This window comes from Oryctolagus cuniculus, chromosome 1, assembly GCF_964237555.1.
Source record: "Oryctolagus cuniculus chromosome 1, mOryCun1.1, whole genome shotgun sequence".
NCBI lineage: Eukaryota > Metazoa > Chordata > Mammalia > Lagomorpha > Leporidae > Oryctolagus > Oryctolagus cuniculus.
The window spans coordinates 38,867,396-38,893,443 of record NC_091432.1 but is presented as its reverse complement, the minus strand read 5'-3'; the positions used below and the strand labels follow the sequence as shown (position 1 = coordinate 38,893,443).

General features: G+C 38.4%; 1 protein-coding gene and 1 long non-coding RNA gene across 49 annotated transcripts in view; one reads left to right on the top strand and one right to left on the bottom strand.

Moving 5' to 3' along the window:
• LOC103351120 (uncharacterized) overlaps positions 1–26,048 on the top strand; it is a 222,632-nt gene that overhangs the window by 18,177 nt on the left and 178,407 nt on the right. For 9 of the 48 annotated variants that reach the window (XR_011387926.1, XR_001794371.3, XR_011387923.1 and 6 more), the window contains exon 1: positions 17,222–17,461. The exons of 1 other annotated variant lie outside the window; for it this stretch is intronic. This is a non-coding gene — a long non-coding RNA (uncharacterized lncRNA). Of the gene's footprint in view, positions 1–6,713; positions 13,020–17,221; positions 17,462–17,843; positions 18,166–24,469; positions 24,538–26,048 lie in introns of those variants that run through there. 38 more of the 48 variants (XR_011387946.1, XR_011387969.1, XR_011387945.1 and 35 more) reach the window with 24 other exon arrangements.
• Positions 823–12,913, bottom strand: LIN7C (lin-7 homolog C, crumbs cell polarity complex component). The gene is made up of 5 exons (XM_002709024.5): positions 12,812–12,913; positions 8,994–9,112; positions 8,007–8,078; positions 5,336–5,545; positions 823–4,418 (listed from the first exon to the last, which is right to left on the bottom strand). The coding sequence occupies exons 1-5, from the start codon at positions 12,846–12,848 to the stop codon at positions 4,263–4,265; spliced, it is 594 nt and encodes a 197-aa protein (XP_002709070.1). The 5' UTR covers positions 12,849–12,913; the 3' UTR covers positions 823–4,262.

Below are 26,048 nucleotides of genomic sequence, written 5' to 3'. Positions count from 1 at the left end.
ATGAATTCTGCTCTTCCTATCTTTTTTCAAACTTAACTTAAAGGTATGTTTTCTGGGTATCGACAATAAGAACCTGCTAATTTACTACTTGACAATTTTTCCTTTAGCAAACAAGGTCCTAATGCTACTTTACATGAAAAAAACAGCAAATAGAAATAGGCACCTCTCTAAGGGCTTTAGATACTGGCACAATACTTGCAAGCACATTTACTGCAGATGAGAGATGAGGGAGCTAAGGCACAGAACAATCAGGGAACTTGATTAAGATTACACAGTAAGGGTGGAACTGCAATTCAAATAAGAATAGCTGGGCTCCATAGTCTGTGCTGTCAATCACATACCATACAGCCTGCTTGGAAATAGGGAATTTTTTTTCTGAGGTTATCTTTTATAAAAGACAAAGCAAAATATAAAAATCTGAAGTTTCATTTTAACAATCAGCAGATTATGCTTTTACTTTATGTAAAAAAGTTTTCAGAAACGTATCCATGGTATGGTGGTAAATTTTTCAAACCCAGTGAACAAGGACATGACTAATACAAATTTATTTTAAATAAGCCTTAGATCAGAATTAAACTCATAAATGAAGTGATCTATTGAAAAAGTGTTATTTCATATCATTTAGGATATTAACTAAAAAGTATACTACTTCTCAATATTTTTAAAAACCATGTCCAAATACAAATTAGTTTGAAAGTGTTGAAAATTAGTGAGTCAGTAACTGATTTGTTTCTTTCCACTAATTTTCCACTACTGCAACAACCTTTAAGGAACAAAGCTAGTGAGTTTGGGATAATTATTATTAGCAGAGACAACAAAATGTAAGTTAGAAAATTCATAAACATACATTTATTCAGGAAATACAATTACTAAAGTCCTTGATATTTCAATGATCATTCCACATTATAAAATTTTCACAACATGTACTCTTTTAAGTCTATACCAAGCCATGCTGACATTCTTTTCAGATAAGCCATAACCATTTCTTCTATTAAATGATGTAATATCCATTTTAATTATAAACACAGTATTTGAGCCAAACTACTTAAGTTCTTGACCAGAAAGCTTTTAGAAATTTAGAAGAGAAGGACAATGATATTTTTAAAGAACACATCTGAATCATCAAACCCTACAATACAAGGCCACTTTAATTCAATAAATGGTTAAAGTGGCCATATTAAGACAGCAAGTAATTATCATTGACAACATTTCTCACCTGCAATTTTTAAACATGCTTTTTCAAATAATAAACACTTATTTTTCTAAGTTTTAAGGGCAATGGGGCATAAAGATGACATATACTAAAAGATTACTTTTAAACTACTGGTAAATTTATTTTTAAAAAAGTAGACTGCAATTACTTTCCAAATAAGGAATGCCAAGTTGCCTTTAATGCTTAAGAAATATAATCAATCATTAAATAGCTGCAAATTGAATTATTCCATTCCAATACTTCCAAACAGAATCCAGTGTAATTAGATCATTTTACAAAGGTGAAAACTATTGGTTCTCAGCTCTGGGTGTCCATTAGAATCACCAGGAAAGGTTTAAAAAAATGAGTGCTTCAACTGTTGAAATCTTTACTTAATGTATGCTAAACTGATCTTCTGTATATAAAGAGAATTGAAAATAAATCTTGATGTGAATGGAAGGGGAGAGGGAGTGGGAAAGGGGAGGGTTGCGGGTGGGAGGGAAGTTATGGGGGGAGAAGCCATTGTAATCCATAAGCTGTACTTTGGAAATTCATATTCATTAAATAAAGTTAAAAAAAAGCATTCATTTAAATAAATGAAAAAAAAATGAGTGCTTCTGACTTAGTAGTTAATAGGTATCAATATTCTTCAAGTTCTGTAGGGTGCTCTGATGTGCAGCAAAAGTTTTAGTCAACCCATTTTGAAATATCAAGACAATAAGTGGAAACTGGAGCAGGTGGATAATTTATACTTGTAACCTATAAATCAAACACCTACTATATACTTACTATATGCCTAGTTTTATTCATGAACCATTCTTTTATAAGATGAAAATTCCCTTCATTTCCTTTCTATACTAGACCACTACTATACATCTTTGCCACTGAAGGATTGAATTTCTCTGTGGTCAAGATTTAAAATTCTGGGAGACACTAGAAAACTGCATTAATGATGAAAACAAACTACTGCTACTCATGCTCAACAGGAGCAAGCAAAACTACTGTATTTGGCTCCTTCAAGCTATCCTTATTTTAAGAAATATAAATAGGTGCCAACCCACACAAAGAACAGATTGTGGATTACTGTAGAAAAAACGCTTACTCAACTTACTAAGTTTCAACACCAAAACGATTTAACTTGGCTGGAAGTTCTGAAACAGCTGAGACACTGAACCAGGAAGCTGTAATTTATAATGAAATGTTGATATGTTCTTAAAAGCTACTGCAGCTGTAGTTACACTAAAATAGGGTTTCTTCAGGGTTTACTTACCCTGTAATGCAAGAATACGAGCATAACAATAATATTACTGTTTTCATATGCACCAATACCTCTCTTTAATATATAAAGCTCTACAACTAATAATTTTACAATTAAATTAAAATAAGTCCATAATTCTTCTATACTACTTTGGTCTCAACATTTTAAAAACATCAATTTTGAAAATATACAATTTAACATGATCCTATCAATAACAAGCACATTTTGTAGTGGACTAAGACACATTCAACCATGCAATCCAGTGTTCAATACCTAAATGATAAATAACAATGCTGATTGACTTTTATTCTGAAAAATCACTGAAACCTGGAATAATCTTTTAAGAATCACAGTGCTCACAAACATGCAGAAAAAGGTATACATTTCTAGTCATCCTGAAGGAATGTTACAAAATGCCCACTTTTCAAATATAGGGTCAATAATTATGCCAAATTTCTCATACATTTTAATCCACTATCTTCTTTTCTGCTTGTCACTTACAATATTGTGAAAAGCAGGAAACTTCCTATAAGTTGTGACTGAAAACAAACTCTAATTTCAGCCTTTTAGATCCCAGTCACAATCATACACTAATAGCTGCCTTTTAGTAAAACAGTGACATCCAGTGGACAAATGAAATAAAGTATCTCTCAAAATTCCTATCATTATATTTGACCATAAACAAAGATTGCATCTCTAAATCCAATCATTTTTAATAGTTCCTACTCATTTTGACACAGTCCATAGATTCTTATGAATACATTACATCATTAATTTCTATATATCTTAAATAAATCCTTCTCTCTTCTTCCTATTGAAAATCAGTTTTTTCAATTGAACTAGTAAGAATGTACAACTCTTGAGGCTAGGGAGATTAAAAGTATTACTTTTTCCTCTTCGCTTCTGCCATTTCCAACCACAAACTAACTGGCTCATTTTTAGGAATGGAAGGACCAAAATATAAGAAATTTATTTAAATAAAAATGAATAGCATTAAAAAAATTTGCAAAAGAAGAAATCTGAACCTGTTTGCATTTATAATTTATGATATATTGAATATAAATAGAAAGGGATGTAATTAGTAATGTTAACAATCAAATTACATCCTTTTGCCTTACTGCTCAAATATTATGAAAGAATACATATTTCAGCAATGATTGTTTCAGTGTTTAAAAATTTGTATAAATCAGTATAAATGAATATCCATTATACATTATGCTTAAATTAAAAACTTCCACTGTGCTGAGTTATGATTTACCATTGAGTATATATATATTATGTGTGTGTTCAAAGTACAAAATGCAGCAGTGATGTTAACACTGACAATTTAATGAACTGCTATAGGTGAGACTGTTAAGTTTAATTTCTTGGAAAACTGTAAAGAAATTTTACAGATTAAAAAAAATAGAGTAAGCGAAAAAAGAACTGGTGAACTATTATTTTAAATATGTAGCCAAATGAAGAAAACATTTTTTCCTAAAAAAAGATTAAGAATGTAAAAGTACATTTTAATATTAAAAAAGCATTTTAAAAAATCTATAACAATTTTATGACAAAATCTGCATTTGAAAAAGGCCTGTAAAAACAGCAGGACACAATCGCCCTCATCACCTTTTACTTTTTCTCATCAGAAAAAAGTGTATGCATCTCTGGAACCATAAATAATGTTAAAATAGGTATTTATAAAATGGTAAGAAGGATCTCACGGGAAATTTGTTTGTTTTTACAATCACTGGCATTGCGGCCCTCAGTAGGTCACAAGTAAAACTTCTCTAGCTAAAAAGCAAACTGCAATACAAAGTTTGAACTGTATTAGGTCTGTTGCCTGCGTTTTGCTGATCTCATTTTTTCAAAACGTGACTCCATTTCTTCTAGGACTTTGGGTGTATATCGTACTACTAATTTAACCTTTCCTTGAGCTGCTTTCAGCAGTTCTACAGCTTTTTCATGATGTTCTCCTTCAACGCTCTACAATAAAACACACAGGTATAAAATTAGTATCTAGCTTTTGTAAGTAGTTAAAAAAACAATAATTTTTAAGTAAAAAAGTTTCAGTGCTATATAATATCAACACTATAAAGCTAAGAAACAATCCTACTTTATCATCTTAATTAGTATAAAATTCTATGCTGTATCAATTCTGTTTATAGTTTAGGAACTGTTTTTTTAAGTCTCAAATCATTCATTTATTAAAATCCTATTATTGCCAATATATCCAGCAACTGCATTTATCTAATTAGGGCACAGTACTAATTTAATGTATTGTATTTCACTACTGAAGAGCTTAATTATGTCATATAAGCCATGTTAAACACTGCTAATTTACATCGGAAAGAAGCAAAGCACACTTAAAAGCTTTAAAAAGGATCAGTGGAGCCGGTGCCGCGGCTCACTAGGCTAATCCTCCACCTTGCGGCGCCAGCACACCGGGTTCTAGTCCCGGTCGGGGTGCCGGATTCTGTCCTGGTTGCCCCTCTTCCAGGCCAGCTCTCTGCTGTGGCCCGGGAGTGCAGTGGAGGATGGCCCAAGTGCTTGGGCCCTGCACCCCATGGGAGACCAGGATAAGTACCTGGCTCCTGGCTTCAGATCAGCGCAGTGCACCGGCTGCAGCGCGCCGACCACAGCGGCCACTGGAGGGTGAACCAAAGGTAAAGGAAGACCTTTCTCTCTGTCTCTCTCTCTCTCACTGTCCACTCTGCCTGTCAAAAAATAAATAAATTAATTAAAAAAAAAAAAAAGGATCACTGGACTAAATAGTACTACCTGTCCTTTCAAGGGATTCTTAAAGTTTCTTAGCTTTTTCCTACATTTTATTTCTGTAACTCAAATACACCCCCAACTGGTCACAATATATCACTACAAACAGAAATAAAACTCATTCTTACCACTCCATTCACAGACAGGAGTTGATCTCCTCGTTTGAGGCCTCCATGCCTATCAGCAATTCCACCCGGAATTATTCGAGATATATATATTGGAGAGTTTTGTTCTTTGCCTCCCATAATATTGAATCCAAGGCCTTCTTCTGTTTTTGGTAGCTCAACAACTCGGGGATGAGAATGTCCTTCACTGGCAGCAAATGCAGCAACCGTAGCCTAAAATAAAATTTTACATATTTAAAACTGACCTTTGCTTACTTCAGCTCTTTTGTCTCTTTTAAAAACTACTTAAAGAGAAAGATTTAGGGGCCAGCATTGTGGGACAGAGGTTGAAGCTTTGCCTTCAATGCTGGCATCTCATATGGGTGCTGGTTCAAATCCCATCGGCTCCACTTCTCATCCAGCTCCTTGCTAAAGTAATGTGTCTAGGAAAGCAGCAGAAAATGGCCCAGGTATTTCGGCTCCAGTCACCCAGGTATGTGAGACCTGGAACAAGGTACAGGCTTCCAACTTCGGCCTGGCCCAGCTCCAGCCTTTGCAGCCACTCAGGGAGTGAATTAGCAGATGGAAGACCTTTCTGTTTTTCCCTCTCTCTCTCTCTCTGCCTTTCAAGTAAATACATCAATAAAACTTAACATTTTTTTTATTTATTATTAATCATTTGATTGACAAGGAGATAACAGAGATCTTCCATCCATTGATTCACTACCTGAATGACCACAGCAGCCAGTTCTGAGCCACGCTGAACCCAGGGGTGAGGAACTCGTTTCTCACATGCGTAGTCTTCCATTGCCTTTGCAGTTGTATGAGTAGGAAGCTGGATAGGAAGCAGGGCAGCTGGGACTCAAACAAGCACCTCAGCACTACAAGGGGCAGTTTAACGTGCTGTCACAAAGCTTGTCCTAAAACTACTGAGGGCATATATTTTAATGTCTAAATGCTCATAAATCCACAGGTGGTTCTGAGAAGTATGCCAAGCAGAAGGGCTCTTTAGAGATACCAACTGAAAAGTATGTAGTAAATATTAAGATGTTTCAGGTCTGTCATAGCTTGCTCAGCGGCCAGAACTTCTGTGCAGCTGCATTTTCACAAAGCTTGACAAGCAGGCTTGCTGGGCAGATGGACACTCTATAAATTAATGAGGAGACTGTCCCCCTGCATGCTGGTAGCCCTGAGCTGTAGAGGCAGATGGCCCAGCTCCTTTAGGGGCCTTTTTGCAGAACATAACCTGCCTACGTTACTTACAGGGAAGTGTCCTTCTATGTAGTCATTTTGGCTTCTACACTATTTGTATTATATGCTAAATAACTAATAGATTAAAAAATAAATATTGAGAAAAAGAGGAGTGCTTATTATCAATGTGTTTTTTGGTTGCCTTGGCTAACTAGTTACAACTAAAAAACTAAGAAAACCAGAAGATGAAACAGCCAAAATATCTTTTAAACTCAAATTTAGACTAATGTAGACTAATTCCAACAAAAAATTGGTATTTTTTGTTTCTCTTTGCTTTTAAGGGTAATTAAGTAATTTGGCGCCTTTTAAAAATTTATTTACTTGAAAAGCAGAGTGATAAGAGGGAGAGACAGAGAGAGCTCTCCCATTCATTGGTTCACTCCCCAGTGGTCACAACAGCCAGGTCTGGGCCAGGAGCCAGGAACTCCATCCAGGTCTCCCATATGAATGATATAGGCTCAAGCACTTGGGCTGCCATTTGTTGTCTTCCCAGACGCAATAGGAGGAAGCTGAGTTGTAAGCAGAGCAGCTGGGACTCCAGCATCACAAGTGGTGGCTTAATCAAGACTGTGCCATTTTTTTCATGATGGCTCAGGATACATCAGGACACATGGACAAAATGGGAATGGGGAGGAAGTAAACCAAGATCTGTTGAATACTATCTGTGAAGCTGTGAAAAGGCCTTATTCTAGAGTTGATGGGACTAAGGCTCAAAGGTCCTATAACTCTATAAGAATAAACACCAAGTTTCTTTTGCTGTTTTCAGTTCTGCCAAACTATACCCACACGGCTAAATGTTTGTATTCAACAGAGTGTCTAGCGCTTCCTTTTGTGAGCTATCAATGAAAACTTATAGGCTAATGACTATTTCTAGTATAAGTTACCTATTAGCTTATATTAATTTATTCTAACCATATGATAGACACTGGTCAATGCTTGAATTATTTGAGGACAAACCTGCTACCTGCAGCTATGAAGAGGTAACCTTCATAACTCCTGACATTCTTCTATATATTTGCAGAGCTACGCAAAACAGAAAGCAAACAGAAACCTAGAGAAATACTCTAGCTCTCCCATTTACTATTTATGTGATTTTAGGCAAGTAATCTATAAATATTGCTTCTTTACCATTAAATGTGTTCAGTAATTCATAACTCAGAATTTTGATGAAAGTCTGCATAATTAATTACGCATGGGTAATATATTATTTCTGCATGATGTGTATAATATTTGTGTAAGTACATTGTCAGTACATTACCTTCATGATAAAATATCCTATAAGCCAATTAAAAAATGTATTCTATTTTTAAGTACCTGAAATATTTTGTGTAGTTTTAAAGATATTGTATATTGGTTTTCAAAATAAGCTTATGAATCTATTAATCACATATTTTAAACATGTAATTTATAAGGAGTTCTTACTTTTGTAAATGAAAAAATTTACCTTTGCAGTTGCATTAGCTCTCACTTCAGGGCTGCTACTGATGTCAACAGTCTCATAGACATGTTCATATACCTGTAAAACCAAAGGTTATCATATTTGATTTTAAACCTCAGATTATACTATGTTTGGGTTCTTTCTGTAGTCAATTAATGTGCTGTAAAATATCTGATTCGAAATTCCAAAATTGAGAGGGACAAGTTCTAGTATTTCTTATAAAAGTTATTTACTTATTTGAAAGACAGAGACAGAGAGAGAGAAAGAGATAAATGGGGGTAGGGGGCAGGAGGGAGATGGAGACAGATATTCCATTACTGGTTAACTCCTCCAGTGCCCCAACAGCCAAGGATGGGCCAGGAGAAGGGTAAGAGACAGGAATTCCATCCAGGTCTTCTATGTGGATAGTAGGAACACAAGAATTCAAGCTATCATCTGTTGCCTCCCAAGGAGTACACTAGCAGGAAGCTAGAACCAGAAGTGGAGCTGGGACTAAAACCCAGGTACTACACCATGGGATGTGAGCATCCCAAGTAGCATCTTAATCTCTCTTCTAATACCACCACTCTATTTTTAAAGTTTATTAAGAAAATTCTGAAATCAGGGCCAGCATTGTGACACAGCAGGTTAAGCCACCACTTGCAATGCTGACTTCAGAGCATCCATCCAACTGCACTGCTTTTGATCCAGCTCTCTGCTAATGCACCTGGGAAAGCAGAAGATGGCCCAAGTACTTGGGTTCCTGCCCCTCTGTGGGAGACTTGGAAGGAGTTCCTGGCTCCTGGCTTTTTGCCTGGCCCAGCCCCGGCCATTGTGGCCATTTGGGAAGTGAACCAGTGGATGGAAGATCTATTTCTCTTTCTTCATCTGTCATTCTTTCAAACAAACAAACAAAAAACTTAAAAAAGAAAAAAAAAAAAAGGATATTCTGCACCCCAATTCCAGAGGCTAATCAGTTCAAAATTTTAGTAAATGTGAATCACATTTACTTACCTCTCTCACGGCATTGCAGAACTCACTTTGAAGGACTCTTTGTAAAGCCTGGAGTTTCTGCGGTGGTACCTCCCCACTTCTCTGCAGTTTTTCCAACAATTCAATTGCTCTACAAATATCTAAAGTTAAAAAAAAAAAAAAAAAACTGATAGATAATTTTCTCCAAGGATTCTCTATATGCTCTATATGCCTATGTGACAGTGGAACAGTATTCATTTCTCAAGGACTAACAAGAAATATATAGAAGACAGAGGGGGAAAGTGTGCATATGCACATATATGGGGAGGATTTGTGTGGCTAAGTACGTACATGGCAGGTGGGAATGCAAAATCTGAGAATGCCACATTTTAGAGTACATTAGGAAAAAATACATGTTGCAAAAGGTAGAAAATCCAGGAAATGGAATCTTTTGAGATAGGCAAATTGAAAATAAAAAACTGAATATCACCAGAAAGGACTGGGGCTCAAATGTGATAGAGCCTGTCCTGCTTCAGAACAGCTGGCAGTACTCACATTACCAGGAATGATTTAGTCAATAAAAATTATTAGCATCCAAAGCATTGAACAGGATAATTTTCCTTGTGCTGGTGAAATCACTATTCAATTCCTGACTGAAAACATGACACATATGTAGATGCAAAATATTCATTAACAGGTGTAGTTAATGGTAGGGAGCCGATTAAAACAGTACAAACAAAATTAACTGCTCTGCTTTCAACTTAGGATCAATGTATTAATTCAGGTAAGTTCAATCAAATACATGCTTACAAAATAGAAAAATAAAAACTCTATGACTGCCAATTTCACCTCAACACTATCTGTATATAACTGGGCAAGCCACTTAATGTCTCAGTGTCTCAGTTTCTTTTGTACTGTAAGATGGAGACAACTGTATTTTCCTAAGAGTTACTTGATGACTGAAACAAACAACAACATGAAAAAGGGCCTAGCATGCATAAATGTAATTATATGGGCACCAATTACTCACAACACTAAGAGGCTGAATACATTTATGCAAATGCATTAAGCATGCCGGTCAGTTCTCATTGGGAAGTGTGAGGATACATGCTTACGAATTCAGAAGTTTCAGAGTCAGACTCATGTTCCAATACTATAACTACCTCTATTCTGACTTTTTTTTCTGAACTGCTTTTGTACCCCAGTGGACCAGAGTATTGGCTATTATTCCTTTCCTGTGTCCTGACTGAAATGGAAGAAGTTCCTAATTTCATGTTATACCTAAGGACTGAAGAGTCCTCTTCATAGAATATTGCCTTCTTTGTATTTGCAGCTGGAAAATTATGAATACATGTAGTAAAGAAGGAACGTGGTTTTTCAATTTCAGATAATAAAATCTTACACTGATGTTTATCAAATGCAATGATTTCCTACCACCAGAAAGGCTAATAATGGAGATAGTTGGTTCACCAATTATTTGCAAAGTTATAACACATGAGCCATGTAAAAATTTTAAATTAACAAAAAAATTTAAGAAAGTAGAACACCCTTTACTAAATCTACAATGTATCTGATAAGTACTCAAATTCGTTTTCTAGTGAATCACGTTTTGATGATTTAGAGGGCTCTTGGGATCTTGATCACAGGCATTAATTTTATAAGATTATTGCAAGCGTTTGTTAGTAGACTCTGATAAAATTCTACATACAAGTTGATGAAATCTGACTTCATCTTGATAAATGGAACCACTACTAACTTATTTCTACTATAGTGCTGAGAATTCTATTGTAGAACTATAGAAACTTGGAAAACAAAACACAAAATCATCACTAATTCCAGAAATGGAGTTCTACATTTCAAAATACACAAAAATTTAATTCTATTTCTAAATATGATTAATGAAAATTAAAAAAAAATGATATTAACAGTTCTATTGGGGCCAGTGCTATAGCGTAGCGGGTAAAGCCACCACCTGCAGTGCTGGCATCCCATATAGGGGCACCAGTTCTAGTCCCGGCTGCTCCACTTCTGATCCAGCTCTCTGCTATGGCCTGGGAAAGCAGTAGAAGATGGCCCAAGTCTTTGGGCCCCTGCACCCACATGGGAGGCCCAGAGGAAGCTCCTGGCTCCTGGCTTCCGATCAGCGCAGCTCCAGCTGTTGTGGCCATTAGGGAAGTGAACCAATGGATGGAAGACCTTTCCCCCCTCCTCTCTCTCTCTAACTCTGCCTCTCCAATAAATAAATACATTTAAAAAATTCTATTTACTGTGGAATCAATTTTTAAAATCTCATTTAAAAACAATATTTTCCAAACAGTACACCAGATTTGGTACTAATTTTAAATTAAAAAAATAAGTTTGCCTTTAGAGTATGAAGATTTACTGCCCCTGAAAACCTTCTGGCCCTTAGTTCTATAGAAAAGTTCAAAAGTGTTTAACAACTATAAATTCAAAATGAATATCACATTTCTTTCCACATGAGCTAGAGGCTCTATGTATTTTCTAATTTCTGTCACACATTTTGCACTGTACTTAAAAATACAAAAATATGCTAACTTAGAATCCTACAAACACCTTTCATAGAAAAATACCTCCTCCTGTTAACACCAAACAGATTTGTTTCTATCTACAAAGCACAATGCCATTGCATTCGCAAGGAAGATGTACAGTCTTAGGTCTAGCTACGCCCCTGTCATAGAGTGCTGCTTTAATTAACAGCCTGGTGGGCTGAACAGTAACAATCTCATATACAAAGAGGCTTCCAAATGGTGAACACCATAAGGAGTAAATTTACAATTGAAAGTACACATTTGTTTGTGGGATGATATGACAGAAGTACAATAATTCTAAAAATGTATATTGTTGTTAGAGGATATTAATAACTATAACTGCAAATTTGACCAAATGTGACAATGTGCAAAATAATTTCAATTTCCACTCTATGCTTTGTTTCCCAACAGTATTCAAAATACTTACCTTGTACTTCTTGATTATTTTCAAGGATTCTAATGCTGTTGTGTTTAAAATCTGCTTGAAAAAAACGATTTGAGGAGGATGCAGGAGTGGAATATTGGAAATCTGTATCAGGAAGCTGGTAGGGGCAGAGTCGGGTATTTTCACAGGCCGATTCCTCTCTACATTACTCAGTGGAACAGGTTTTATTTTCCTTCACAATCTAAGAAGCAATCAACCTGCCACAGTTTGCAATTGTAGTGTTTGTAAAGAAAGCATAACATGGCACCTGCAAGTGTCACTCACTATTCCATCTAGTTGTATAAACTTCCCAAGATCAAGTCAGTAGCATCGTTCTTAAAGCATCCTCTCCTTTACTGAAAGGAAAAGCAAAGCTAGTTTCCAAACACAAGTGACGCTGGGGTGAAAGCAATGCGGTTTGTGCACTAAGCGGGGCACTGGAGGAGGTGCCGTGTCTGCTAAGTGTGTGATATGTGGGTGAAGGCGGGGACACGGGGTTTTGCGCGTGCATGGGTTCGAGTGTAGTCGGTCGGAACACAGCGTGTGACGTTTGCTTTTAGAGCTTACAGGTCTCCAAATGCCGCGTCTGCTGTGGCCACCCATGGAGCCCATGTGCCGTGCCTGTATGCGAACGCGGGCAAGGTTGTGTTTAACAGTGCTAAACACCCGGACAGTCCGTGCTGAACAGAGCGGGGCTGGATATCAATCAAAAGACCTTAAGCTCACTCCCGGGAGCCGCGCACAGCGACGTAGACGGTTGCATGCGCCAACACCATGGACGGCCTGGCTCTGGATCTCGGGACCTAGACCTTCCCTCCTCACTTCCAGCGACACGGCACTCTCACATACCCTCCACCCACCTCCGTCCGGACCCTGGCCGCACTCACCCCTTTCTAGCCGTACAGGTTCCCCCAGCGCCGCCATCTTCTCTTTTAGCCTGCAGACCCACAGGAAATGACGACAGAGGCGCTGAGGCAGGGGCGGGGCCTACCGGAGCCGGAAGGGCGAGGACTAGCGGGTATCGCGAGAGCAGGCGGGTGGCGAGGTGCTTCCCGGCGCTTCCAGTGTAGGTGTATTTGCGCGTGGGAGTTTAAGGTAGGCTTCACTCCTTAGCTTCTGGTGTCGACCAACTAAGATTAAGAAAAGCCCCTTTCCCAACTCTAACACCTTGGTACAGGTTTCATACCTCTTACTTGAAACCCTTGGCTTCACCTAGGATAGAGAAACGGCTTCAGAGAAGCAGAACCAAAAGACTATAAATAGCTACGTACAAAGAGACTTACCCTGAGGGATTGAGTGGCTCGGGTGATTGTGCAGATTTGTTGTCCGAAAGCTGGAGACCCAGGAAAGATGGGGATGTAGTTCCAATCCAGACTCCAAGGCCTGAGCCCAGGGAAGCTAGTGTTGTGAATCTTAGTCCGAGTGTGCAGTCCTGACAAGGAATTCGGAAAAGATGGATATCTCAGTTGTCTGAAAGACTGATTGGATGATGCCCACCCACATCAATGAGGGTGATCTTAGTTTACTGATTCAAATGCTAATGTCATTTAGAAACAGCCTCACTGACCTAGCATCTGAGCATCCCGTAACAGTCAAAATGACACAGCAAATTAATTATCAGCATTTTTCAGGGGAGCCCATGCAGATGGCTTGCAGAGTGGTGGCTCAGTCACACTGGAGCAGGGCAGAAGACTAAATGGGATGTCACCAAGAAAAAAAAAATGAAATTTGCAATTCACCAATGTGGATGACCATTTTTAAAAATTTTTATTTTCTTTATTTGAAGACAGAGCGACACAGGGAGAGAGAGAGTTCTTCTTCCTGCTGGTTCACTATCCCAAGAAGGCCAGAACTTCATCTGGGTTTCCCACAACTTCATATGGGTGACAAGGATCCAAGTTCTTATGCTAGCATCTTCTGACTGCCCAGATGTATTAGCAGGAAGCTAGATGGGAGGTAGAGCAGCCAGGACTCTCCTCAGCCAGTGCTCATAGATCCGATACAGGTGTCAAGCTGTGCCCCAATGCCTGTCCCTTGGCCATGATTATTTTTAAAGTTTTGTTTGTTTAGTTATTTGAAAAGTTAAGTGACAAAAAGATTTTTTTGCCCTCTAGTTTACTCCTTAAATGCCCACAACTGCCAGGGCTGAGCCAGGCCAAAGCCTGGAGACAGAACTCAATCCAGGGCTCTCACATGGGTGGCAGGGACCCAAGTAATTGAGCGATCATCTACTGCTTACTAGGCGCATTAGGAGGAAACTGGATCCCAGGCACTCTAATATGGGGTACAGTGTCCCAAACAGCTTGCTCCATGGGTGACCATATTGATACCACACAAACAGTTTTAGTGGAGAGTTCAGGGAAGAACTGGTGACAAGCACATAGAAACTTAAGCAAATGGGGGTAAATGAAATAATTATTAATACTAAAAATCTAAAATGTTGGATGAGGAAGGAAATATAGAATACAAAATAGATTAACTGCATACCACAAAGTGATGGAAAGTACAGAGGGTGATAAAACACTTTATTTTTATTTAGTTGTAAACCTTGTAATGCTATTTGATGTTTTAAAAGAATAAATTTTAATAAAAATGAAACGTAATGATAAAATTAATAACCAGAATATTGTATAGTGTTTAATATATTTTGAAATCTTCAACTTTTATTAGCCTTGTATGTATTTATTTAAGATTTATTTATGGGGCCAGCTCCATGGCACAGTAGGTTAATCCTCTGCCTGCGGCACCGGCATCCCATATGGGCGCTGGGCGCTGGGTCTAGTCCCAGCTGCTCCTCTTCCGATTCAGCTCTCTGCTGTGGCCTGGGAAAGCAGTAGAAGATGGCCCAAGTCCCTGGGCCCTTGCACCACATGGGAGACCTGGAAGAAGTTCCTGGCTCCTGGCTTCGGATTGGCACACCTCCGGCCATTGTGGCCACCTGAGGAGTGAACCAATGGACGGAAGACCTTTCTGTCTGTCTCCCTCTCACTGTAACTCTATCTCTCAAATAAATAAATAAAATCTTAAAAAAAAAAAAAAAAGAGATTTTTCCATCTGCTGGTTCAGTGCCCAAATGGCCACAAAGAGACTGGAACTTTATTCAGGTTTCCCACTTTAGGAGACAGGGGCCCCTGCACCTGCATGGGAGACCAGGAGAAGGCACCTGGCTCCTGTCTTCGGATCGGTGCAGCGCCGGCCGTAGGCGGCCATTTTGGGGGGTTAACCAACGGAGGGAAGACCTTTCTCTCTCTGTCTCTCTCTCTCACTGTCTGTAAACTCTGCCTGTCAAATAAAAAATAAAAATATCTTAAAAAAAAAAAAAAAAGAGAGACAGGGGCCCAAGTACTTGGTCTACTTACTCTCTTCCCAAGCACATCAATAGGGAACTGGGTTAGAAGTGGAGTAGCAAGGACTTGAATCAGTGTTCCAATGTGGGATGCCCATTTCTCAAGTGGTAGCTTAACTCACTGAGCCACAACATCAGCCACAGCCTTGTATTTTCAATTTGAAATGTTTGCTTTCGGGATTTGGACATAAAGGATATTAAAAATCTTGACTGCAAAAACTATGTGAATGTTTGAAAGCACAGACTTACTAGGTTTGAAGTAATTTTTAGTTATTAAACAATTTTCATTTGTTAGATTTATTAATTTGCATTATCAGATGTTTGAATCCTAGGAACTGTAGTCATTCCATGGGTTTGCTACCTTTGATTGAATACTCAGCTCTGGTTCCATCAACTGTGCGTTATGGAATAGAGGTAATGATTAACCTAGGGCTCTGATAGGACTGTGGGCAGAACATCTTCCTTTAGAAAGGGCTGAGCATTGGGACTAGTGCTGTGGCATAGTGGGTTGGCATATCATATGGGTGCCAGTTTAAGTCTAGGCTGTTCCACTTCTGATTCAGCTTCCTGCTAATGTGCCTGGGGAAGCAGTGAAAGAAAGCTCAGATCCTTGGGCCTCTGCACCTACATGTGAGACCTGGGTAAAGCTCCTGGCTCTTGGCTTCAGCCTGGCTCAGCCCTAGCTGTTGTGGCCATTTCAGGAGTGAACCAGCAGTTGGAAGACCTCTCTCTGCCTCTCCCTCTCTGTAACTCTTTCAAATAAACAAATTAATCTTTTAAAAAAAATGAAATGAAATAAAGGCTGGGCATGGCAGACAATGCATTTGGTGTATGTAGTAAAATATATTACGTATATATTTGGGGAAGACCTTTCAGTTTCCATAGGAGTAGCAACTGGACGTGGGAAAGCACTGAAGTAAATGTCAGAAGCTCTGGTTTCTAATCATAGCAGGGCCACCATGTGATAGTGTGATCTTGAGAATATCAGTCTTGCTCTAGACCTGTTTCCTCATCTGTCAACACCACTGAATAAGGTCTGTACATGAAAATTACTTAACCATAATTAATTACTGTACTCATACAGTAAGTAATATAGCATATATTTATTTAAATACAAATTCCCTTGAGCTTCATAGATTTAATAAACCAGAATCTGTGAAAAGGCCCTGGGAATCTACATTTGAAAACTTTCTTGTGATTCTAACTCAGCCAGCCTGACCTGTGTTTGGGGTTCAAAATGTGATTGTTAGGGTCTCTTCCTCCTAAAATTCTTTTTCTTCGCAAAACTGCAGAGATGTGTTATTGAGGGAATTATTTCCATTATAAAAAGATAAAGTGTCCTTGCATAAAGGGCAACATTTCTAGCTGATTTTAAAATTCATGTCAGGGGCCAACATTGTGGTAGAGCAGGTGAGCCTGCTGCCTTGGAGTGCTGGTTTGAGTCCTGGCTGTTCTACTCAGGTCCAGCTCCCTGCTAATGCAACTGGGAAAGTAGTGGAAGATGGCCCAAATACTTGAGCCCCTTTCACCCATGTGGATGACCCGATGGAGTTCCTGGCTCCCAACTTAAGCCTGGCCCAGCCCTGACCAGTGTGGCAATTTGGGGAGTGAAGTAGTGAATGGAAGAACTCTCTCGCTTTCTGTCTCTCTCTCCTTTTCTCTCCTCTACGCTCTGTCACTCTGCCTTTCAAATAAGTAAACACATAAATCTTAAAATTAATGTTATAATTATGAGGTGTAGGTAAGGAAGAAAAAAGTTTTAGGAGCTACTTTGGGAAGGAAAATATGGTTCTAATTAGCAATCCACTTATACTCAACATATAAAATATTAAAGAATCAACTATTATATAATGAAAAATCCCCAAAATGTTTCCCCCTAACTGGTAAGTCCCAGAATATTAAAGTTGGGAGACATCTAGAAAGTCCAATTCCTTCACTTGACAAAAGAGAAAATGGAGTGGTATCCTATATCTCAAAGAAGACTGTTAGCACAAAGGAGGGAGAAGTGCTTTTGCCTTTATGCCTATGCCAGGTTATTAAATCACTGTGTCTCTTAATTAAGAATTGCTCTTCCTGTGGAAGCACCCTTCACCTGTTGCTTCCTCACTTTACTTCCTGCCACAGATGAAGAGGAACTTTCAGATTAGAACAGGAAGGTTGGGTCCAGACAAATCCCAGTGAAAGCTAGCTCGTGAGTATTTTGTCTTTATAGAACAAATAGAGTCCTAACCAGGCTGTCTGGATTTGAAAGCTTTCTTAACCTGAGACATTGTAAAGATGCTGTACCTAGATAGCATTAATAAAGAGTAAAGAGGAGTTGGTGGGGTAAGCTTGGGGTAGAGGGTTGTCTAGGGAATTTAGGAAAAGTGGAACATAATATGGGGAAGCAAGATGCTGCAAGTGGAATTTCTATTTTGTTCTCTATCAAGCCATACACAAATAATCATACTGTATGAAATACACATTTAAAAACAATTTTGTACGTTGCATAGAACATTTTTCTTAATTAAAGGGATGCATTTAGATTTCTAACAGTACAACTAAAGTTTTAAAGTTTCATTTCTCGGGGCTAGTGCTGTGACATAGTGTGTAAAAGCCACCACCTACAGTGCCAGCATCCCATATGGGCACCGGTTCGAGTCCCAGCTGCTCCACTTCCCATCCAACTCTCTGCTATGGCCTTAGAAAGCAGTGTAAGATGGCCTTAGTGCTTGAGCCCCTGCACCTGCGTGGGAGACCCAAAAGAAGCTCCTGCCTTCTTGCTTTGGATCCGTGTAGCTCCAGCTGTTGTGGCCATCTGGGGAGTGAACCAGCAGATGGAAGACCTCTCTCTTTCTCTCTCTCTGCCGCTCTGTAACTCTGCCTTTCAAATAAATAATTAAAAAAAAAAACAAACAACTTTTGTTTTCCTTTTTTTTTTTTTCCTCAACAGAGGTTCTCTGACATATGCTTCAGAAAAGTAAAATGTTGGATAAATAGTTTCATTTATTTAATGGTATTGTCATGTAAAATAGGCTTCATTTTAAAATGAATTAAATAATATATAAAAATACTTGGTCTAATCACTTAAACATAGGAAGATGAGGAGATCTCTTCAAGCACATCTTTTGAAGGGAACTTTTATCACAAATCTCAGATCAAAACATAAAACCCCATCTTGAAGTTCTAGAGATCTAAAGTAAACCCTACTTCTTGTTAGGATGAATTGCAGATTATTTTAAAGTGTAAGGGTTGACTTTTTTAATGTCAATTGTTTCATCATCACTCCATAGTACATCTAAAGGCACAGATTGATGTATTTTTCTGGCATCTTCCTGACGCACCCTTGCCCTAAATAAATCTGTTTGCCAGGATCTTGTCGCTTAAATTAGCCATCTCAAACTCCTGGTCCTGCCAACACAGGCAATTGTGCCAGTGTTCTCAGCATCTACTGGCACACGAGCTGTTGCCTTTTCTTTGGCTTTCTATGACTACCTGGGGCCATCATCCTTCCTTCACAAGACAGCAGTATGGCTTATGTGTCCCTGAAAAATACTTCAGAATTGGTCAGACTCGTGCTGGTTCTCTCCAGGGTGTGCATCCTGCAAGATGAATTTTCAGACACAAAATATATTGTTCAGAATTTGTCATGAACATACTTGCAGACTGGCAGAGCCACCTGCCAGAGATGAAAACCTTTTAAGTTGTTGTCAAACGTCATAAAATGTGTTCCATGATTAATTTTGTGGGCACAGATTGGTTTTTGCATAGAGTCCAAAATTTGGGATATGTCACAGTGACTAAATGGCACCGGCATGCTGAATGAATTTGGAATTTGTTTTGTCAAGTGTGGGAGCAGGCACACAGATGGGCTTTGATCCAGTGGTGTTGCTTGGAATTCTCATTATAGCAATGATGTCACTTGTCACGTGCAGTGGCTGATACTGCTGCCAAATTATGGAAAAAGCAAGGTATATAGGAAAGCACACAGGCCAAATAAGGGGGAGTGTAGGGTGGAATGGGATGTTTCACTATTAGCTAACTTCTACATACAGGATATCATTGTTTCAGGACTGCAAAAATGCATGGTAGATATATAGGCAGAGAAGAAAATTTCCAACTGAAAGTGCCCTTCAAAGGAAGTTTTCACTTCTCAAAGAAGAATATCAGGTCAAAATTTTTAGATTAGATTATGAAAGGAATCCTTGAGTTGCAAACAAGAGTCTTTCTGCAATATCTAATCAACCTCAAGCCAAGGCATTTTGCTTTGTAAGAAAAGCTTTGTTTATTCCAAAGACCAGAGAAAATGAAAATGAAAAAAAAAAAAAATGGAAACCTTACAGTGACAAAAGAAGTACAGCATATTCTCACCAAATGTGCATATCAAAATTCTCTGCAGGGGTTTAAAAATGTATTCATGGTGCAGCTAAAGCACTGTTTAGAGGAAAATTTATAGCTATAATATCTATATTAAAAAAAAGAAAGATCTCAAATCAATAGTTTTTCCCTTTATCTTAAGATACGCAAAAAACAAAGAGCAAAGTAAACCTAAAATAGCAGAAGGAAGGAAACAATAAAGGTAGAGCACAGAACAAAACAAAACCAAAACAATAGAAATTAAAAGTAAATGAGAAAAAAAATCAACAAAGTGACAATAGTTTGACCAGTAGAAAGGAGAAATTACTAAAATCAGGAATAAAAGAGAGGACATTACTACTAACCCTATAAGAGCAAAAGGAATATAAGTGACAATTATGAAAGCTCTCCATTAAATAATATACTGTATATAGCTGAATAACTATATGTAATATATAACTATGTAACTACAAATGTGCTAAGTTGCCTAATTTATTAACCTATGATTTTATATTTATATGTACATACAGATAATTATAAATGTTCCTGCTAGAGGCCCAACCTGTAAATTTTGTAAGTTTTGATTCAGAAACTTCCAAGTATGGCCCAGACAATTGTGCTTTCTGAAAACAATGAAAGTTTTTGTGGTATGCAGTCTTTGAGAACTACTGACAAATTAAATATTTATGTATCAATTAGGATTAAGTACATCTGTATAAAACCACAAAAGTCCATAGTGGATGTTTAGCTTAGTGGCTAAAATGCCGTTAAAATGTCCACATCTCATATCAGAATACCTGGGTTTCGCTCCTAGCTCTGGCAACTGATTCCAGTTTCCTGCTAAGGCAGACTCTGAGAGGAGTGATAATTCAAGTGATTGGGTTCCTCCCATTCATACAGGAGACCTGGCTTTAGTTTTCATCTCCCATCTTTGACCTGGCACAATCTTGGCCATTGTGAGCATTTGGAGAGCTAACCAATGGGAGCTAGCTCATTGTCTCTCTTATTCTCTCTCTCCTCTCTCCTCTCCTCTCCTCTCCTCTCCTCTCCTCTCCTATCCCCTCCCCTCCCCTCCCCTCCCCTCCCCTCCCCTCCCCTCTCCCCTCCCCTCCCCTCCCCTCTCCTCCCTCCCTTCCTCTCAAATAAATAAATAAAGATTATAAGAAAATTCAGAAAAGTTCAAAATAGCAGTGTTTAAAGTGCGTAAAAGAAACCCAGAGATAGATAATTCAGAACAAGTATAACAACTCCAACACAGTGTCATTATTTCACGAAGCATGTTTTGAAAATAGTCCTTTTTCATCTAACAATATATTATAAATATTTTAAAAAATATTTATTTGAAAGGCAGAGAGAAACAGAAATAGAGACAGAGAGATAGTCCATCTACTGGTTTACTTTTCCAAATGCCTGCAATAGCCAGGGCTGGGCCTAGCTGAAGCCAGGAGTCCAAAATACAACCTGGGTCTCCTTTGTGGATGGCAAGGATCCAAGTACCTGAGCCATGACCTTCCACTTCCCAGGGTACATGTTAGCAGATGCTCAAATCAAAAGCAGAGTTAAGATTCAATCCTAGCTTCTTTGTTTTTCCCCACAATCCCAGGCCATGGTTTCCATAATCAAATTCACTCATGATGTGAGATGACTGTAGGAGTTCCAGTCATTATGTGTGAGTTGCATGCTAGAAAAAAAAGTAAAAGGAATTGCAGAATATAAAAATCATCCTTCCCAATGGAATCAGTTGCTTTAGGTGGGATTTTAAGCACGCTTCCAGAAATTCCACATATTTTGACCCATATCTTATCAGCTAGAACAGATACATAACTCCATCTTGCAGTAAAGGAACTAGGAAATAGTCTTGTGAATAACAAGGGACACAGCTGTGAAATCCCAAATGTTTTCTAAGTATGAAGGCAGAAATGAATATTGGGATAAGCCTTTGGCAAGCATTGCCATAGCATACCACAACCTCTAAAACTTAAATAGATTTAACTATTTCCAGGAGAATTCTAGATCAATAGATTTATTTCCGCACATTGGAAAGTTTTCAAATGATTAACTCAGAGGTATTTACTGAGAAGATGTTATGGAAGAGAAAAGAAATCCCAGGTGTATTTCTGGCCTCAAGCAACTTTCAAGAAATCTGGGTACATGAAACCTATATAAATGAAATAATCCAAAACACTTCTACTAGTATAAACTGAAGTTCTGTGTCCTATGATTTAAACCACTTCTCTATCTTTATTTTTCAAACTTAAAATTCATTCAGTCTGTAAACTGATTCAAACTAAAAACAGTTTACTATGCTAACCTAAACTGAGTTTGTAAATTAATATTCACCCAATTATAAAACATTGTAAAATGTGAGAATAAAATAAACAAACCTTTTTTCAGATCTATTGTTCTTAATGCTTCTTTAAACTTCTCAGGAATGACTGAAGCCCTGCATTAGAAAGAAAAAAAAAAAAACAGCATTAGAATAATTTTTAGCTTCTCAGTTCCCCAACTGATCTGGTCATCACATGGCTATTCAAAAGACAAATAGACCAAGGCAATAGCCTTTTCAAATCAATTCAGCAAGTGTTGTCCAGTTACCCATTGTACTAAGACACTATACTGGGCACTAGGGATACCAGGAAGATATTCTTTGCTCGAAGAGCTCACAAACTGGTGGAAGGGGGCAAACTTATAAGCAACCAATAGAAACAAAAGAGAGATGGTGCTAAATGTTACTCTAATAGTTGCTGCTATTTCTTTAGTTGTGGGGATTTTTTTTAAAAAAAAATATGAAAGGTTTAGTAAGAGAGGGAGAGACAAAAATAGGTTTTCCATCTGCTGGTTCACTCTCCAAATGGCCACAATGACCAAGTCTGGGCCAGACTGAAGCCAGGAACCAGGAGCTTCTTCTGGGTCTTCCACATGGGTGCAGGGGACTGAGGACTTGGGCCATCCTCTGCTAATTTCCCAGGCACATTTGCAGGGAGCTGGATTGGAAGTGGAGCAGCTGGGACTTGATCCAGTGCCCATATGGGATGCTGGTGCTGCAGTTGTGGGGATTTTAACAGAGGTGCAAGTGTTGTGGAGTAGAGGAGGGAGAAAAGCTTTCTTACTGGAGGTAACCAGAGAACAGTTTACAGACCAGTGTTTCTCAATCAGACATTTGAAAGGCATTTGGCAATATCTGGAGACATTTCTAATTTTCAGGACCTTGGATGGTAGTGGGGATGAGAATTGTTACTGGCATTTACAAAGAGGTCAGGAGGCTGTTTAACATTTAAGAATACACAAGACAATTTCCTGCAACAAAGAATTATCCAGTGCAAAATGGCAGTAGTAATGAGGGTTGAGAACCTGTGGTAGCAAGAAGTCACCATTGTACAATGATGATGGGAATGGGCACAGTGGGTCTTGAGTACACAGACAGGGTTGGGAAAGATGTAGAAGAAGTAGGGTTTACTATTTAAACTGAGGCAGAATGTGGAGGCTGATGAATGCTTGGATTTTTTTCTTTGAGTTGGAATGAGCTTTTAAAGGGTTTAAAACATTGAAGCAATTGAACTGTGTTTTAGAAATATAATCAGAGGGAGTAAGTGCACAGTGACTCCTGTTGTTGACTTTACCAATTGACACTCCTGTCTATGGCATCAGTAATCTCCCTATGCTCCAGTCATGAGTTTCCAAGGCTATGGAAGCCCCTTGAGTTCTCCGACTCTTATCTTGTTTAGACAAGGTCATAGTCAGAGTGGAGGTTCTCTCCTCCCTTCAGAGAAAGGTACCTCCTTCTTTGAAGACCTGTTCTTTCCACTGAGATCTCACTCACAGAGATCTTTTGCCAGAGTGTCTTGGCTTTCCATGCCTGAAATACTCTCATGGGCTTTTCAGCCAGATCCGAGTGCCTTTAGGGCTGATTCTGAGGCCAGAGTGCTATTTAGGGCATCTGCCATTCTATGAGTCTGCTGAGTATCTCACTTCCCATGTTGGATCACTCTCCCCTTTATTTATTCTATCGGTTAGTGTTAGCAGGTACTAGACTTGCTTATGTGCTCCCTTTGACTCTTAGTCCTTTCATTATGATCAATTGCGAACTGAAATTGATCACTTGGACTAGTGAGATGGCATTGGTACATGCCACCTTGATGGGATTAAATTGGAATCCCCTGGTACTGTGCACTTACTCCTCATGTAGGATCTCTGTCCTTAATGTGCTGTGCATTGAGATTTAATGCTATAATGAGTACTCAAATAATATATTTCACTTTGTGTTTCTATGGGGGTGCAAACTGTTGAAATCTTTACTTAATGCATACTAAACTGATCCTCTGTAAAAAAAAAAAAAAAAAAAAAAAAAAAGAAAAGAAAAGAAACTATCAACTCCCAACTTGACTCTCACTGGGATTAAACATGACAATAGGTCTGATCTGATTTCATCATCATTAAAAAAAATCATCTATTATTTTTCACTTTATGTTTCTGTGTGGGAGCAAACTGTTGAAAGCCTTACTTAATGTATACTAAGCTGATCTTCTGTATATTAAGATAATCGAAAATGAATCTTGATGTGAATGGAAGGGGAGAGGGAGTGGGAAAGGGGAGGGTTGTGGGTGGGAGGGACGGTATGGGGGGTAAGCCATTGTAATCCATAAATCGTACTTTGGAAATTTATATTCATTATATAAAAGTTAAAAATAAATAAAAAATAAATAAAAAATTAAAAAAAAAAAAAAAAAGAAATATAATCAGAGGGAGATGCTCTGATTATCAGAATACAGTAAGAAAATTATTTTGAAGGAGAGGATCACTTTTTTTTTTTTTTTTTTTTTGGCGTTGTCTGTTGTCAACCTCTGGTTGTTTGGTGCCAAAACAGTAGAGAAGAAAGTAGAAAATGCTGAATAATTGTACCAGCATGGGATGAAGAGTAAGAGCTGAGGACAGGTAAAGGGGTGAGAGTGGGGCGATGATGCAGCTTATACTGTGAGACCTTTCCCCATGACCTCCAGATCATTACTTATGTTTGCAAAGATCACAACATGCTAATTGTATTTAGATTTATGATGATTGAGGATTGGGAAATGAGGGTGGTGACAAAAAAGGTAAATGGTGGCTAGAAATGGGGCAAAGAATTTGGGTGCTTCTACAGTAAGAGTTTCATCTCTTACACCCTTCTTCCGGATCCTGTAGTCCTGCCTCCCCGAACTGCTCATGGTCCTCGGGTATGTCATTGCTCAGTCATACCTGTCTGCATTCTGACATACTCTTCGTTTTGTTTGGCATACTTTTCTTCTCTGTCTAGCAAACCTCTGCCCACCCTTGAAGGCTCACTTCAAATGACACATTTTCCGTACTGCACTTTTCATACAAATTATCAATGTTGTATTGTGTTTGCTAAAGTGTCTATACTCCCCATTCCTTACCTTCAAGGGTAAGAATGGCAATTTGATCACAGTGGTCTCTCTAGCATGTAGCAATCTGTCTGGCACATTACACATGTTGGGTGATTCCTCATTGACTAAAACATGGCGAGGGTCTGTGAGTGTTGATATATGCCTATGTAGCCTTTGCCTGGGTGTTGTTAAAACTATACTTTTCCTGCTTACTAATTTTGTGCTTTAAACTTTATCCCTAGCTTAAATATTTCCTTTCACTAGATGATATTCCACCAGGAAGAAAAAAATCTGGAGAATGGTTATAAACCTTAAATGAATGGGCTAAAATCATATTTTAATATGCTTTTTAGAGTACTTCCATGTTATTAATTTAACATTGACCTGCTTATTGAGATTCCATTATTAAGGAAACAATTGTAAAAATCATTAAGAGCATTGCTATAGATGTCAGCTAGTGACTCATCTTCCTGGCTCTCAATGAACTTGACCTGAACTTCCCTCATTCAGAGTATCAGATAAAATTTTATTGTTCAGATTTTTAGTAAACATTTATTCATGGACTGATTTTATGTGATTTTATTGTTGTTGTTAATATGAAGAATGTTCCGAACCAAAAAAATAAATAAATAAAAAACAGCTAAGCTGCAGATGTAGACCAATGCTCAGGTATTAAAAACCCCTTTCCAAAACATCTTCATCTGGTATCATGCAGTACTGTCTCAGCAATTCATGAGTGTTTCCTTCAAGTTAAACCATCAAGTGTTTAACCATAGTATCTTCTTTGGGGCTAGGGTAAGACTCTTCTGACATCAGAAACCTGTATTTGGAATGTGGATATTTTGTCCTTTTTGTTTGTTGTTTTGTCTTTTTTTTTTTTTTTGGGGGGGGACAGGCAGAGTGGACAGTGAGAGAGAGAGACAGAGAGAAAGGTCTTCCTTTGCCATTGGTTCCCCCTCCAATGGCCGCCGCGGCCAGCGCACTGTGGCCGGCACACCGCGCTGATCCGATGGCAGGAGCCAGGTACTTATCCTGGTCTCCCATGGGGTGCAGGGTCCAAGG

Coding starts and splice junctions, on each gene's coding strand:
- LIN7C (XM_002709024.5), bottom strand. CDS start 12,848: ATGGCGGCGCTGGGGGAACCTGTACGGCTAGAAAGGG. Junction 5,546..8,006: donor GAGCTAATGCAACTGCAAAG/GTAAATTTTTTC, acceptor ATTTTATTTTAG/GCTACGGTTGCTGCATTTGC. Junction 4,419..5,335: donor TCCTGTCTGTGAATGGAGTG/GTAAGAATGAGT, acceptor GTTTTATTGTAG/AGCGTTGAAGGAGAACATCA.